The following is a 13,499-nucleotide window of genomic DNA, read 5'->3' as shown; positions in this document are numbered from 1 at the left end:
ACCAACCCAAGCCTGCCTCCCCTCATCTTCCATCCCCACCTGCTCTTCACAGTGTGCTCCTCATCTGGGGGAGCATCTGCCAGACACAGACCTGGGTGGTCATCCTGGGTCTGCTTCTCTCTCACTGCCCGCACCCAGCCAGCCACCAGCCCCTGAGTCCTGCTCTCATGTGTCCTTTTCTCTGTGTCCCCACTCTAGTGCTGCCCCTCGGCTGTTGGGCTAGGCCTCATTCTAACCTGCCTTCTTCCCTGCTGGCCTGAGGGATTCACCCGAGAGCAGAGCCTCCTCCTTCTCATGCCTCTGCTTGAAAGCCCTTCTGGCTCCTGCTGCCCTGCAAGATGAACTTTCCATGCCACATCACAATAGGCACGGCCTCCTGCAGCTCTGGCCTCCCTTTCTGGCCTCCCCTCAGTACCTCTCTTCCTGCCACCCGCTGTGACTTCATCAGGCCACTTACTGTTTCCTGTACAAGCCATTCCCTTCCCAGGGACCAAAGAACATGGCACCAGGCCTGATGTGGTTTTTGGAACAAAGTCAGTTGATTTTGATGTAACATTGTCAACATCAATTAACATTGTAAAATTTTCCCCTGAACCCTTTCAGATATAACTGGTAGAGCACGTCAAAGATATACAGAAATAACCAGAGAAAAGTTTGAGGCATTAAAAGAAGAAAATATGGACCTAAACAATATGAATCAAAGCCTTACCCTTGAACTAAACACAATGAAACAAACAATGAAAGAACTACAGTTAAAACTTAAGGGAATGGAAAAAGAGAAGAGAAAGCTCAAAGAGGCTGAGAAGGTGTCGTCACAGGAAGGTGGGGACGGACAGCGCCTTCATTAGAGGAATGAGCAGGACTTCACTCAATTATTTTGAGAGTTAATATTTTATGTTGTGATATTTGTGTTGGTAATTTATGTTGTAATATTTCAGGTTTTTTTGTTAATATCCTTATGTTTGTTGAGATTTGATTTCATCTGCTATATCATTATTACACTAAAGAAATTCCTCAGGTTGGAAAGAAGCTGAATTTACAAAAACAAAACAGAGATTCCAATACTTCTTTTGGAACTGGATGCTTAGCTTACATATATTTCACTTCAGTTTTTATCCCTAAGAGAAGCATAAAAAAGCTCCTTCTTTACCGTAGACTTACCAATGATTATATTTTCCTTGCTACTTTTATAGGTTAAAAAAAGAAATAGTAGTTTAATTTGTATTTCTGTTCTTATTGAACTTGAATATTTTTTCATATCTTTGCAGGTCATTTTCTTTTTCTTTCATAAAGCTGCCCACTTTATTTATTTATTTTTTAGAGACAGCATCCCACTCTTGTCACCTAGGTTGGACTACAGTGGGGTGGTCAGAGCTCACTATAACCTTGAACTCCTGGGCTCCAGTGATCCTTCCACCTCAGCCTCCTGAGTAGCTGGGACTAAAGGCAAACACCATCATGCCTGGCTAAGTTTTTTTTTTTTCATTTTTTTTTTATAGCAATGAGGCCTCGTTGTGTTGCCCAGGCTGGTCTCAAACTCCTGGCCTCAAGGATTTTTCCTCCTTGGCCACTTAAAGCACTGGGATTTTAGATATGAGCCACTATCATGGCCAAGTTGCCCACTTTACAATGAGACACTTGACTTCTTTTTATTGATTTGCAGGAACTCCTTACGTATGAAAGATTTTATCCCTTTGTCATAGGTGTAATATTTTCTTAGTTTGTTGATAATTGGGCTAAATCAATAAAATGTTTTTCTTTTATGACTTACACTCTTGGTATTAAGTCATTTTTAACTCTAAGGTTATATAAATATTCACCAATATTTTCTCTATACCTTTTTCTATTTATGTAAAACTAATATAGCTTTAAGTAAGGTGGTGTCAGTTTTTTTCACATAGACCCTGCATAATTCTTATCTTAGGCACATTTATTTTTGGATACTATATATTATTTGTGCTGTTACCTTGTGGGATCTATTTTCTGTTTTGTTTTCTAATAGGACATTGCTATTATATGGGAAGGTTATTAGCTCTAATACATTTTCCATATATTCTATATGATTTTTCTCTTTCTTTTTTTTTTTTTTTTGAGATGGAGTCTCCCTCTGTTGCCCAGGCTGGAGTGCAGTGGTGTGATTTCGGCTCACTGCAAGCTCCACCCCCTGGGTTCACGCCATTCTCCTGCCTCAGCCTCCCAAGTAGCTGGGAATATAGGCGCCCGCCATTATGCCCGGCTAATTTTTTGTATATTTAGTAGAGACGGGGTTTCACCGTGTTAGCCAGGATGGTCTCGATCTCCTGACCTCTTGATCCACCCGCCTCGGCCTCCCAAAGTGCTGGGATTACAGGCGTGAGCCACCGCACCCGGCCTCTATATGATTTTTCAAAGCACATATTCTTATGTCATCTGAAACAATGACTATTCCTTTCCAACTTGAAATTTTTATTTTACTTTATTGTACATGCAAAAACTTCCACAAACTTCCAATATAACGTTAACTATTCAGTGTTAAAAAACGTTGTAACTTTTATTCATTCACACACACATAGACACACATACACACACAGACACACACGCACACACAGTTCATTACCTCTGAGCGTGAAAGAGGGGAGAAAAGCAAACGATTTGCAATTTAATAAAATCTGGATAAATTGGACGTTATTTCTTATAGTATAATATTAAATTTTTTTTCTCTAGTTGCTGCACCTGAATTACTTTATCTGCGAAAACAAGCTCAAGAACTGGTGGATGAAAATGATGGATTGAAAATGACTGTCCATCGTTTGAATGTAGAACTCAGTCGATATCAGACAAAATTCAGGCATTTGTCCAAGGAAGAGGTAACGTTTCCGATTGTGAAAATCAGCTTTTCAGATTTTTTAGCCTTTACTGTTGAATTGATTTCCAATCTTGAGAGGTTCTTATTTATTATAATTTGATGTGAGAAAAGCTCTGTCCAAGGCACAGTGTTTCTAAGGACCATTCTGTTTCTTGCCTCCTTCCCTTCCTTCTTCCCCGTAATAAAGGCAATAAAGACTGTAAAACATTGGGACAATACAGAAGTGTACAAAGCAAAAGAGGCTGGATGAGGTGGCTCGTGCCTATAATCCCAGCACTTTCAGAGGCTGGGGCGGGAGAATTGCTTGAGCTCTGGAGTTTGAGACCATCCTGGGGGACATGGCGAGACAGTCTCTACAAATAAAAAATTTAAAAAAATTAGCTAAGCATGGTGGCGCACGCCTGTAGCCCCAGCTACTCAGGAGGCTGAGGCAAGAGGATCTCTTGAGCATGGGAGGTCGAGGGTGCAGTGAGCTGAGATTGCGCCACTACACTCCAGCCTGGGTGACAGAGCAAGACCCTGTCTCAAAAATTAAAAAAAAAATAACAAAAGTAAAAGAATGAAAGTGTATGTCGGCTGCTCCCTTCTCAGTCACGTTCCTGAAAGTTGCAGCTGTTGTCAGTGCATTAACTTCGAAAGGAAAGCAGAGTTTTCAGTTCTAAGAACAGTTGCAGAGTCCAACTCCACACACTCTCACTGAGCAGGTCACTGCATGAGATGCCAGGAGGAGTGCCAGATGAACCGATGCTCAGGTCCTTACTCTTACAGAACTTGGGGCTGTGAAGATGTGAGTGACACTGTGGACACAGGAGAGGGAGGCACCGCTGGCTGGGCTCTTGCTCGGGTAGAGGGTGGGAAGGCACACGGTGTTCTCCCATGGCTCCTGGGAGTTCAGGCCTCATGGGCTTCTGAGTTGCTTTTTGAAGGAGGGCTTACGTTTCACTTTTTTTTTTTTAATAACAGCTTTGAAATATAATTCACATACCATCCAATTCATACCCATTTTAAAAGTATACCATTTAGTGGTTTTTATTGTAGTCACAGAATTATGCAACCATCACCACAATCAATTTTAGAGCACTTTTGTTAAATCAAGAAATGTTGGCTGGGCATGGTGGCTCACACCTGTAATCCCAGCACTTTGGGAGGCTGAGGTGGGCAGATCAGTTGAAGTCAGGCGTTTGAGACCAGCCTGACCAACATGGTGAATTCCCATCTATGCTAAAAATACAAAAAAATTAGCCAGGCGTGGTCGTGCGCACCTGTAATCCCAGCTACTTGGGAGGCTGAGGCAGGAGAATCGCTTGAACCTGGGAGGCAGAGGTTGCAGTGAGCCAAGATCATGCCACTGCACTCCAGCCTGGGTGACAGAGAGAGTGAGACTCTGTCTCAAAAAAAAAAAAAAAAAGGAAAAAAAAGGAAGTGTCATACCTGTTGGGAATCACTCCCTACGTTCCCCTGCTGCCTACTTCCTCCAGCTCAGCCCCTGGTAACCACTAATCTATTTTATGTCTCTATGAACTTGTCTGTTCTGAACATTTCATAGAAATGAAATCATACAAGACATGACTTTGTGTGACTGACTTCTTTCACTTAACATAATACTAACTTTTAAACAAAAACAAATAAAGTTCTTAGGGTCCTATAATTCAAAACCTGCTTTCTAGGTCAGGGCCTTCTGCAGGACCATGGGGCGGGCAGACAGGCCCAGGGACAGCCTCCTCCCATGTTGTCTTCTGCCCTGCGCAAATGCCACGTTCTCCATGACAGTCTTCCCTGATCACCCCAGCCGGAAGTGATTGATCTCTCTCTCTCTTTTTTTTTTTTAGACACAGTCTGTCTATGTCGCCCAGGCTGGAGTGCAGCATGCACAATCTCAGCTCACTGCAATCTCTACCTCCCAGGTTCAAGTGATTCTTGTTTCTCAGCCTCCTGAGTGGCTGGGATTACAGGCGTGTTCCACCGCGCCCAGCTAATTTTTGTATTTTTAGTAGAGATGGGGTTTCACCATGTTGGCCAGGTTGGTCTCAAACTCCTCACCTCAAATGATCCACCCTCCTCAGCCTCCCAAAGTGCTGGGATTACAGGCATGAACCGCCATGCCCGGCCGTCTCTCTCTTTTAAACCATTGCAGACTTTTGTTTGTAATCACTCTTAAGGCACTTATAGCATTCTGCCCTATACTGTTTTTGTATATCACATACATTTGTGTTAGTGGATTTTATTTCTGTTACTAGGTCATAGAATCCTTGAAAACAAGGGTTGCGTTGCAGTGTCCATAATGACTTAGTGAGTTGCCAATGTTTGCAGAGTGAGTGAGTAATTACATAGATATTAAGGTGTTCACATTGTAAAGCTTTTGTGAAATAAATAATTATTTTGTCTAGGCCATTGATTCTGTACTAGATTTTCCCTCCTAGTCTAAACAAATAGAAAACCAGACAGAATATGTAATGCAAATGTTTACAGATGTCGAACAGCAGGCAGCACCAGCCTATGACCCTCAAGAGTAGCAGGATAAATAGATGAGCCTGTGATCTGCTTTCTGTCTGGAGGCAGTCTCAGATCACAGAGCAAGGAGGAAGGGCCTGAGCTGAGCCCTTCCCTGAGTTCAACAAAGATGAGAGTCTGGGGAAGCTGAGGAGACTAGAATTTGTAGGGCAAGAATACCAGAAAGAATGGAGTCCTGGAGAGAAAGAGCTACTTATATAAATCTGCATGGGGCTCCTTGGAGTCTTGTGGAATACCACCCTGCACATGTGTAGGATGAGACTCCAAGATACTGGGCAGAAAATAAGAACAGGGAGCTGTGAGCTGCATGGTTCCCAGAGCTCACACAGCACCGGGAACCTTTGAGTTCTGCCCAGCCACAATGGAGAGACCTTGGATTGAGTCAAGAGCCCAGGAGGGCCATGCCTGAGATGTATGGCTAAAAGAGCTTTTTAGGAAAGGTTACTACAGACCTACCATGACCAGGGTGAAAAAACAAGCCTCAGAAGCATGAAGGTGATCCACAAGCAACTTAGGAGCTGAAAGAAAAAGAGAGAGAGAGAGAGGAGGGAGGAAGGAAGGGCGGAAGGAAAAGAAACCAGTACTCTTTAAAGGAAGATAACAAAATCCAGACACTCAACAATGTGACATTAAAAAGTTCGATATCCAGTGAAAACAGTCACTAGATATGTTCCAGATTTTAAAAGACTAAAAAGGGCTGGAGGCCAGGTGCAGTGACTCACACCTATAATCCCAGCACTTTGGGAGGCTGAGGTGGGCAGATCACATGAGGTCAGGAGTTCGAGACCAGCCTGGCCAATATGGTGAAACCCCGCCTCTACTAAAAATACAAAAATTAGCCAGGTGTGGTGGCACACACCTGTAGTCCCAGCTACTCGGGAGGCTGAGGCATGAGAATTGCTTGAACCTAGGCAGACGTTACAGTGAGCTGAGATCATACCACTGTACTCCAGCCTGTGCGACAGAGCGAGACTGTCTCAAAAAAAAAAAAAAGGCCAAGTGTGCTGGCTCACACTTGCAATCCCAGCACTGTGTGAAGCTGAGGCAGGAGGATCACTTCAGCCCAGGAGTTCAAGACCAGCCTGGGCAACATGGTGAAACCCCATTTCTACAAAAAATACAAAAATTAGCCAGGTGTGGTGGCATGCGCTTGTAGTCTGAGCTGCTCAGGAGGCTAAGGTGAGAGGATTGCTCGAGCCCAGAAGGCAGAAGTTGCAGTGAGCCATGATCTCACCACTGCACTCCAGCCCGGGTGATGGAATGAGACCCTGTCTCAGAAGGAAAAAAAAAAAGACATAAAAGACTTGACAGCTAAATGCAACATGTGACCCTGAATTGGATCCTTGATTAGAAAAGAACATTAGTGGGAAAATAGATGAAATTTGAAGATAACATATAGGTTAGGTTAGGTTAAAAAATAGTATTATAGGCTACTCTAGGCACACTGCCTATGGGGTACCCCTGCTCTGCAAGGAGCAGTAATACATATACATATATGTGTGTATATATATATATATATATTTTATATATATATATTATATATATTATATAAATTATATATATTATATATATTTTTTATATAATATATATATGAAAATAGTATTGTTATCAGTGTTGATTTCCTGATTTTCATGACAGTACTGTGGTTAAGTAAATGAATGTTTTTGTTTTTAGGAAATACAAGTATTTAGAGGAAAAGGGGCATTATATCTGCAAATTACTCTCAAACATTTCAGAAAAAATATTTCTCTCATATGTACATATATACATATAGATAGATAGATGGGTAGGTGTATGGGAAAGTGGATGGATGGATGGATGGATGGATGGATGGATGGATGGATGGATGGATGGGTAGGTGGGTAGGTGGGTGGGTAGGCAGACGGATAGACAGATAAATGCATAGATGGGCAATGCCCAGTCTAGATTAAGAATATCTAAGACTTGAAAATTCAGAGGAAGTGTGGTTTAACTTGTCTTCAATACATGTTTTGTTCTTAGAGCTTAAATATTGAAGGCCTCCCATCCAAGGGCCCTATACCACCCTGGTTGGTAAGTGAAAGTTATTTAATTTCAGGCCCATATTTTCAGGCTATATTTGCATAGCTATTAAAAACCATTTCAGGCCAGGCGCGGTGGCTCATATCTGTAATCCCAGCACTTTGGAAGGCTGAGGCGGGTGGATCAGTTGAGGTCAAGGGTTCAAGACCAGCCTGGCCAACATGGTGAAACCCTGTCTCTACTAAAAATACAAAAATTAGCTGGGCGTGATGGTGCATGCCTATAGTCCCAGCTACTTGGGAGGCTGAGGCAGGAGAATCACTTGAACCCGGGAGGTTTAGGTTGCAGTGAGCTGAGATCGTGCCACTGCATGCGAGCCTGGGCGGCAGAGTGGGAATGGCTTCGGGCAACGGAGCTCATTCTGACCGCAGGAGGTCAAGCCTGTGTGGGTGTTGTAGATGCCTCCTGTGCCTCCTGCATGCCTCTGGGTTCCTCATTTAAGTGGCCATATAGATCCCTGAAATTGGAAGGATCCAAGGAGAGAAATGTTGGTTGTTCTGGGATCCTGAGCTGGGAGGGTCCTTAAAAAACAATAACAACTGCAACCAAAGAAACCATTTCAAAAAAGTGTAACTTCTTGCCATTTAAAAATTTGCTGGTTGTGTTTAGATGTAAGAAATATATTAACCTTCCTTTACTCTCTATCTTCAGTTGGATATAAAGTACCTGTCACCATTGTTGCTGGCTTATGAAGATATGATGAAAGAGAAGGACGAGCTCAATGCCACCCTCAAGGTAGGCTGGCAAATGTCCCAGAAGACACAAGATTTATAAAAATATTGGACCGCTTCAAATTTTATAAAAACATTTTGAATGTAGGTATACCCAGCATGTTATAGATAACCAAATGTTTATTAGAGGACAGAAAGGAGGAAGGAAGGAGTGTGGCAGGGTGGGAGGGAGGGAAAGAAGGAAGAGGGGAGGAAGTAAGGGAGTGACTGGCAGAGCAGGAGGGGTGGATAGGGAGCGAGGGGAGAGGTATGGAGGGTCAGAGCAGTGCTGCATGAGAAGCCATGGCTTTCTGGACAGCCAGCCCATATGGGCTGAGATCTTGGGGTGCAGGGAAGACAGCAGGGGAGAAGCGCTTCTTTCCTGTTACTGTGCAGCTGCAAATACCACCATTAGAAGGGACATTTGGGCTGGGTGCGGTGGCTCACGCCTGTAATCTCAGCACTTTGGGAGGCCGAGGTGGGTGGATCACATGACGTCAGGAGTTCAAGACCAGCCTGGTCAACATGGTGAAACCCTGTCTCTACTAAAAATACAAAAATTAGCTGGTGTGGTGGCACGTGCCTGTAATTCCAGCTACTCGGGAGGCTGAGGCAGGAGAATAGCTTGAACCAGGGAGCTGGACGTTGCAGTGAGCCGAGATTGCATCACTGCACTCCAGCCTGGCGATGGGGCCAGACTCCGTCTCGGAAAAAAAAAAAGAAGGGCTATTTGGGCAGACATGGGAAGGAGAGGCTGGAGATGTTTTGGGCAAACTTAGATGCTTCTTAATTCTAGGATGAGCTGACCCCAGGGAAGTCTGATTGCTGAGCTGTTGGAAATGGAGAAGTGAGGTTTTTATCCATTTCTGCCTTGTCCACCGCCGTTTTGTGGGAATGACTTCGCGCAGCGGAGCTCGTTCTAACTTCAGGAGGCCAAGCCTGTGCAGGTGTTGTAGATGCCTCCTGTGCCTCCTGCATTCCTCTGGGTTCCTCATTTAAGTGTCCATATAGATCCCTGAAATTGGAAGGATCCAGCGAAAGAAATGTTGGTTGTTCTGGGATCCTGAGCTGGGAGGGTCCTTTAAGAGGCTCCCAGCTTGTTCCTAATCAGTGATGCTGTCCCGTGTCCATGTCCCATGGAAAGGAATTTTAATCCTTTTCATTTAGACTGAGTGTTGGATGCTTAATTTTCTAAGAGCATGAATGAATCTTGTACTAATTGAATATATAACAATCCTAATAACTAATAATATTTTTTTTTGGTGCTCCTTCTAAATCAGGGTCAGCACAGACTTTCTGTCAAGGACCAGTTAATAAGTACTTTAGGCTTTGGAGGCCATGCAGTTTCTGTTTGCACCTGCTCAGCCCTGCTGTTGCAACATGAAAGCAGCTGAGGATAACATGTAAATAATGGGCGAGGCCCATTATTTTATTTATAAATAAATAAAACTTTATTTATAAATAAATAAAACTTTATTTATAGATAAATAAAACTTTATTTATAGATAAATAAAACTTTATTTATAGATAAATAAAACTTTATTTATAGATAAATAAAACTTTATTTATAGATAAATAAAACTTTATTTATAGATAAATAAAACTTTATTTATAGATAAATAAAACTTTATTTATAGATAAATAAAACTTTATTTATAGATAAAACTTTATTTATAGATAAATAAAACTTTATTTATAAAAACAGGCAGCTGGTTTGCACACTTTAGTTTGCCTGACCCCTGTTCCAAAAAAGAGTCACATGGACTGCCAGCAGTGAGTGAGTGTGTCTGGGTGGAGAGATGAGAGGACAAGTTACTTGGCAGTGCTGCTTTAAGTTAAAAGGGTGTAGGCATAAACATCTGACAGCTGGGAGTAGAATATTTTGGAGGCACACCAGAGTAAATATTGGCACCTCGGATTCTCACCAAAGGACAGCGCAGGACACGGAAGCTGGAAAAGCCCTGATGGAGGAGGCTCAGCTGAAGTGTCACACACACAGACTGTTGGGAGCTGAAACAGACATAGACTGTTAGGCATCAAAACCGGCCCAGCGACAGACCTTGTGTTGCGGCTAATGGCCAGTGAAGCTCTGCAGACTGATGACGCTAGTAAGACACTTTCTCATGGTTGTCATGGACAAAACTAAGAGCCTTGGCTGGACGTGGTGACTCATGACTGTAATCCCAGCATTTTGGGAGTCTGAGGCAGGAAGATTGCTTGAGCCTAGGAGTTCAAGAGCAACCTTGAGTAACATGGCGAAACCTCGTCTATACACAAAATACAAAAATTAGCCAGGCATGGTAGTACAGGTACTTGGGAAGCTGAGGTGGGAGGATCGCTTGAGCCTAGGAGGTTGAGGCTGCAGTGAGCTGTGATTGCACTACTGCACTCTAGCCTGGGTGACAGAGTGAGACCCTGTCTCAAAAAAAAAAAAAAAAAAAAGCTTCCTCCGACTCCCACACTAACTAACCCCTTACCCACCAAATCTAGCTTTAATTAAGGATGAAAAGGTCTTATTTTTTATATTAAAAACCTCCAATTTATTCTCCTGCGTCTTCAAACAAAGGAAAAATGTCAGCGTTGATGGGCATCTCTGCTTTTTCTATCAGTATTCGGCAGTTATAGAACAATGTTAGCAAATTAGGAATCTAATACTCAAAAGCCCAGGTTCTTTGCCTCTTGTACTTGGCCTTGCATTTGGTCCTAGTGCTTTCTCACTAGACCGTAAGCTCCCTGAGAGCAGGCACCACTGGTGCTGGTACCGAGAGTTGAAGGCTGGCCTGTTGTGAGACCTCGCTAAATGGCTGTTACCATTTGATTTTAGCCACAGCAGCAGCACCAGAACTGAGAAATATAGATGCGTGGGTATGTGTGTGTTATAATTTACGTACATTTTATTTCAGGAGGAAATGAGAATGTTTAGGATGCGAGTCCAAGAAGTGGTGAAAGAAAATGAAGAATTGCACCAAGAGTTAAATAAGAGTAGTGCTGTTACCAGTGAGGAATGGCAAGTGGCATTGTGTTTCTGCTCTTTTGCTAATTTAAAACAAATGGTAATAGGAAAATATGTTGTAAAATTATCAAATATATAATTACATTCTTAACTAAAATATTTTATGGGAGAGTTTCTAAGAAATTAATAAGGTACAATAAAACCCTAATAAATTATTCTAAACTTACATTTTCAAGATGACTTTTAAAATTCTAAGTAGGTTCTCAAACCTGAAATACAGTTGCTTTCTGCTTTTTATTTTCTGAGTTGGTATTTTTCTAGGGTGATTTTTCCATCTCAGACCTGGAGAGTCTTGTCCTTTCTTAGGCCCCAGCGATGGCTCCCAGGGTTTGAGAACAGAATGCTCAAAATGGCCTCCCAAAACAGAAAGCTCATGAGGCTTGCACGACCAGCTTCCATCCACCTGCCCTGGCAGATTCCCTGACAACTGAGGTTGCCCCACTTCCAATCTGTCCTTCCTCCGAAAGCCCCTTCTGCACTCCTCATCCTCTAGGGTCCTACTGTAATGGCACTTGTCTATAGCGCTGCCTTCAGGAGAGGCCATTATTGCTCCCTTGTCTCTGTTTCTTTTCTTTTTTTTTTTTGAGACAGAGTCTTGCTGTGTTGCCCAGGCTGGAGTGCAACGGCGTGATCTCGGCTCACTGCAACCTCTGCCTCCTGGATTCAAGTGATTCTCCTGCCTCAGCCTCCCAAGTAGCTGGGATTACAGGCACGTGCCACCACGCCTGGCTAATTTTTGTATTTTTAGTAGAGATGGGGTTTCACCATGTTGGCCAGGCTGGTCTCGAACTTCTGACCTCATGTGATCTGCCCACCTTGGCCTCCCAAAGTGCTGGGATTATAGGCGTGAGCCACTGCGCCTGGCGTCTCTTTTTCTTATGTTTTTTTAGAGTTAGGGTCTCACTCTGTCACCCAGGCTGGAGTGCAGTGGCTCAGTCATAGCTCACTGCAGCCTCAACCTCCTGGGCTCAAGCCATCCTCCCACCTCAACCTCCCAAGTAGCTGGGACTACAGGTGTACGCTACCATGCCCAGCCATTTTTTAAAATTTTTTGTAGATACAGAGTCTCACTGGGTTACCCAAGCTGGTCTCGAACTCTTGGGCTCCAGTGATCCTCCCGTCTTGGCCTCCCAAAGTGCTGGGATTGCAGGCTGGAGCCACTGCACCCGGCCCCTTGTCTCCAGTTCTGATGTAGCCTTAAACACATGCCCTGTCCCGGTACCTGCCACACTGCACCTGCCTATCCTGTCTGCCTCCACATCTGCCTCCACATCTGCCTCCATCTTCTCCTTTGTGAACTCCTCAGGGGCAGGAACCAATGTCCTGCTCATTTTTGTGTGTGGCCCCGCATCTAGCACAGCAACAGCAAATGCCTGTTAACTGAATTAGAGAAAGTACATGTCTCGAAAAGCCTAAAAGCAATATCCAGGCAGGACTAAGAAAACAAAAATTACTCACTTCGAATAGCTATGTTATATTTAGTGTTTTCAAATGTCTTAACATCACTGGAAAAAATGAAGTATTTTCTATATGTGATGTTTAGAAATCTGGAATTGAGGCCGGGCGCGGTGGCTCACGCCTGTAATCCCAGCACTTTGGGAGGCCGAGGCGGGCGGATCACGAGGTCAGGAGATCGAGACCATCCTGGCTAACACGGTGAAATCCCGTCTCTACTAACAATACAAAAAATTAGCCGGGCGTGGTAGTGGGCGCCTGTAGTCCCAGCTACTCGGGAGGCTGAGGCAGGAGAATGGCGTGAACCCGGGAGGTGGAGCTTGCAGTGAGCCGAGATTGCGCCACTGCACTCCAGCCTGGGCGACAAAGCAAGACTCCGTCTCAAAAAAAAAAAAAAAAAAAAAGAAAAGAAATCTGGAATTGAGTCAACAGCATTCTTACCATTGGCTCTCCCTGATTTTGTGGTCACCGATGTGTCGGGTGGGACTGGCTCAGGCAGCTCCTGGGTCTTGGTGCTCTGTGACCTCCCCGGCTGAGCTTGGATTTTCTTCCGTCAGGGTTCCTAGTGTGTCTCCCCTCGCACCCTCCTTGAACAGTGGACTGGAAAGCAGCTTACCCAGGCTGGGGCTCAAGAGACCTTGGCAGATTCTGGAACCCCAGATTCCTTCCCTAGCATTGTATACAGCCACAAATCCAACTTGTCTGCGTTTCCTTAAAATAAAACCAGTGAAACAAAGGAAAGAAAGGCCGGCCCTGCTTTCAAATCCACAGCCCCGCAGTGTTCCCCAATCCTGCGTTTGTTGGGATTTGAAATCTGCCCTTTGCTCTAGTGTGATGGCCCATGCCAGCATGGGGAGAGTGTCAGGCTTGCTCAGGGCCTCCCTGGCCGCCAGCCTCTTACTTT

The 13,499-nt window shown here is 44.0% G+C and overlaps 1 protein-coding gene across 5 annotated transcripts in view; it reads left to right on the top strand.

Moving 5' to 3' along the window:
* The window catches only part of CEP89 (centrosomal protein 89), a 97,153-nt gene that overhangs the window by 38,219 nt on the left and 45,435 nt on the right, over positions 1-13,499 (top strand). For 3 of the 5 annotated variants that reach the window (XR_008673709.2, XM_055368898.2, XM_055368900.2), the window contains exons 8-12: positions 604-822; positions 2,704-2,846; positions 7,358-7,408; positions 8,069-8,152; positions 11,031-11,134. Coding sequence is in view for 4 of the 5 variants with exons in the window: in XM_055368898.2 (XP_055224873.1) it covers positions 604-822; positions 2,704-2,846; positions 7,358-7,408; positions 8,069-8,152; positions 11,031-11,134 (601 nt within the window). In the remaining variant the exon portion in view is untranslated. The remainder of the gene's footprint in view (positions 1-603; positions 823-2,703; positions 2,847-7,357; positions 7,409-8,068; positions 8,153-11,030; positions 11,135-13,499) is intronic. The other 2 variants (XM_055368901.2, XM_055368899.2) reach the window with 2 other exon arrangements.

The sequence above is a fragment of the Gorilla gorilla genome, chromosome 20 (assembly GCF_029281585.2).
Source record: "Gorilla gorilla gorilla isolate KB3781 chromosome 20, NHGRI_mGorGor1-v2.1_pri, whole genome shotgun sequence".
Lineage (NCBI taxonomy): Eukaryota > Metazoa > Chordata > Mammalia > Primates > Hominidae > Gorilla > Gorilla gorilla.
Note: the sequence above shows the minus strand (reverse complement) of the source record. Positions and strands in the feature narration are given on the sequence as shown.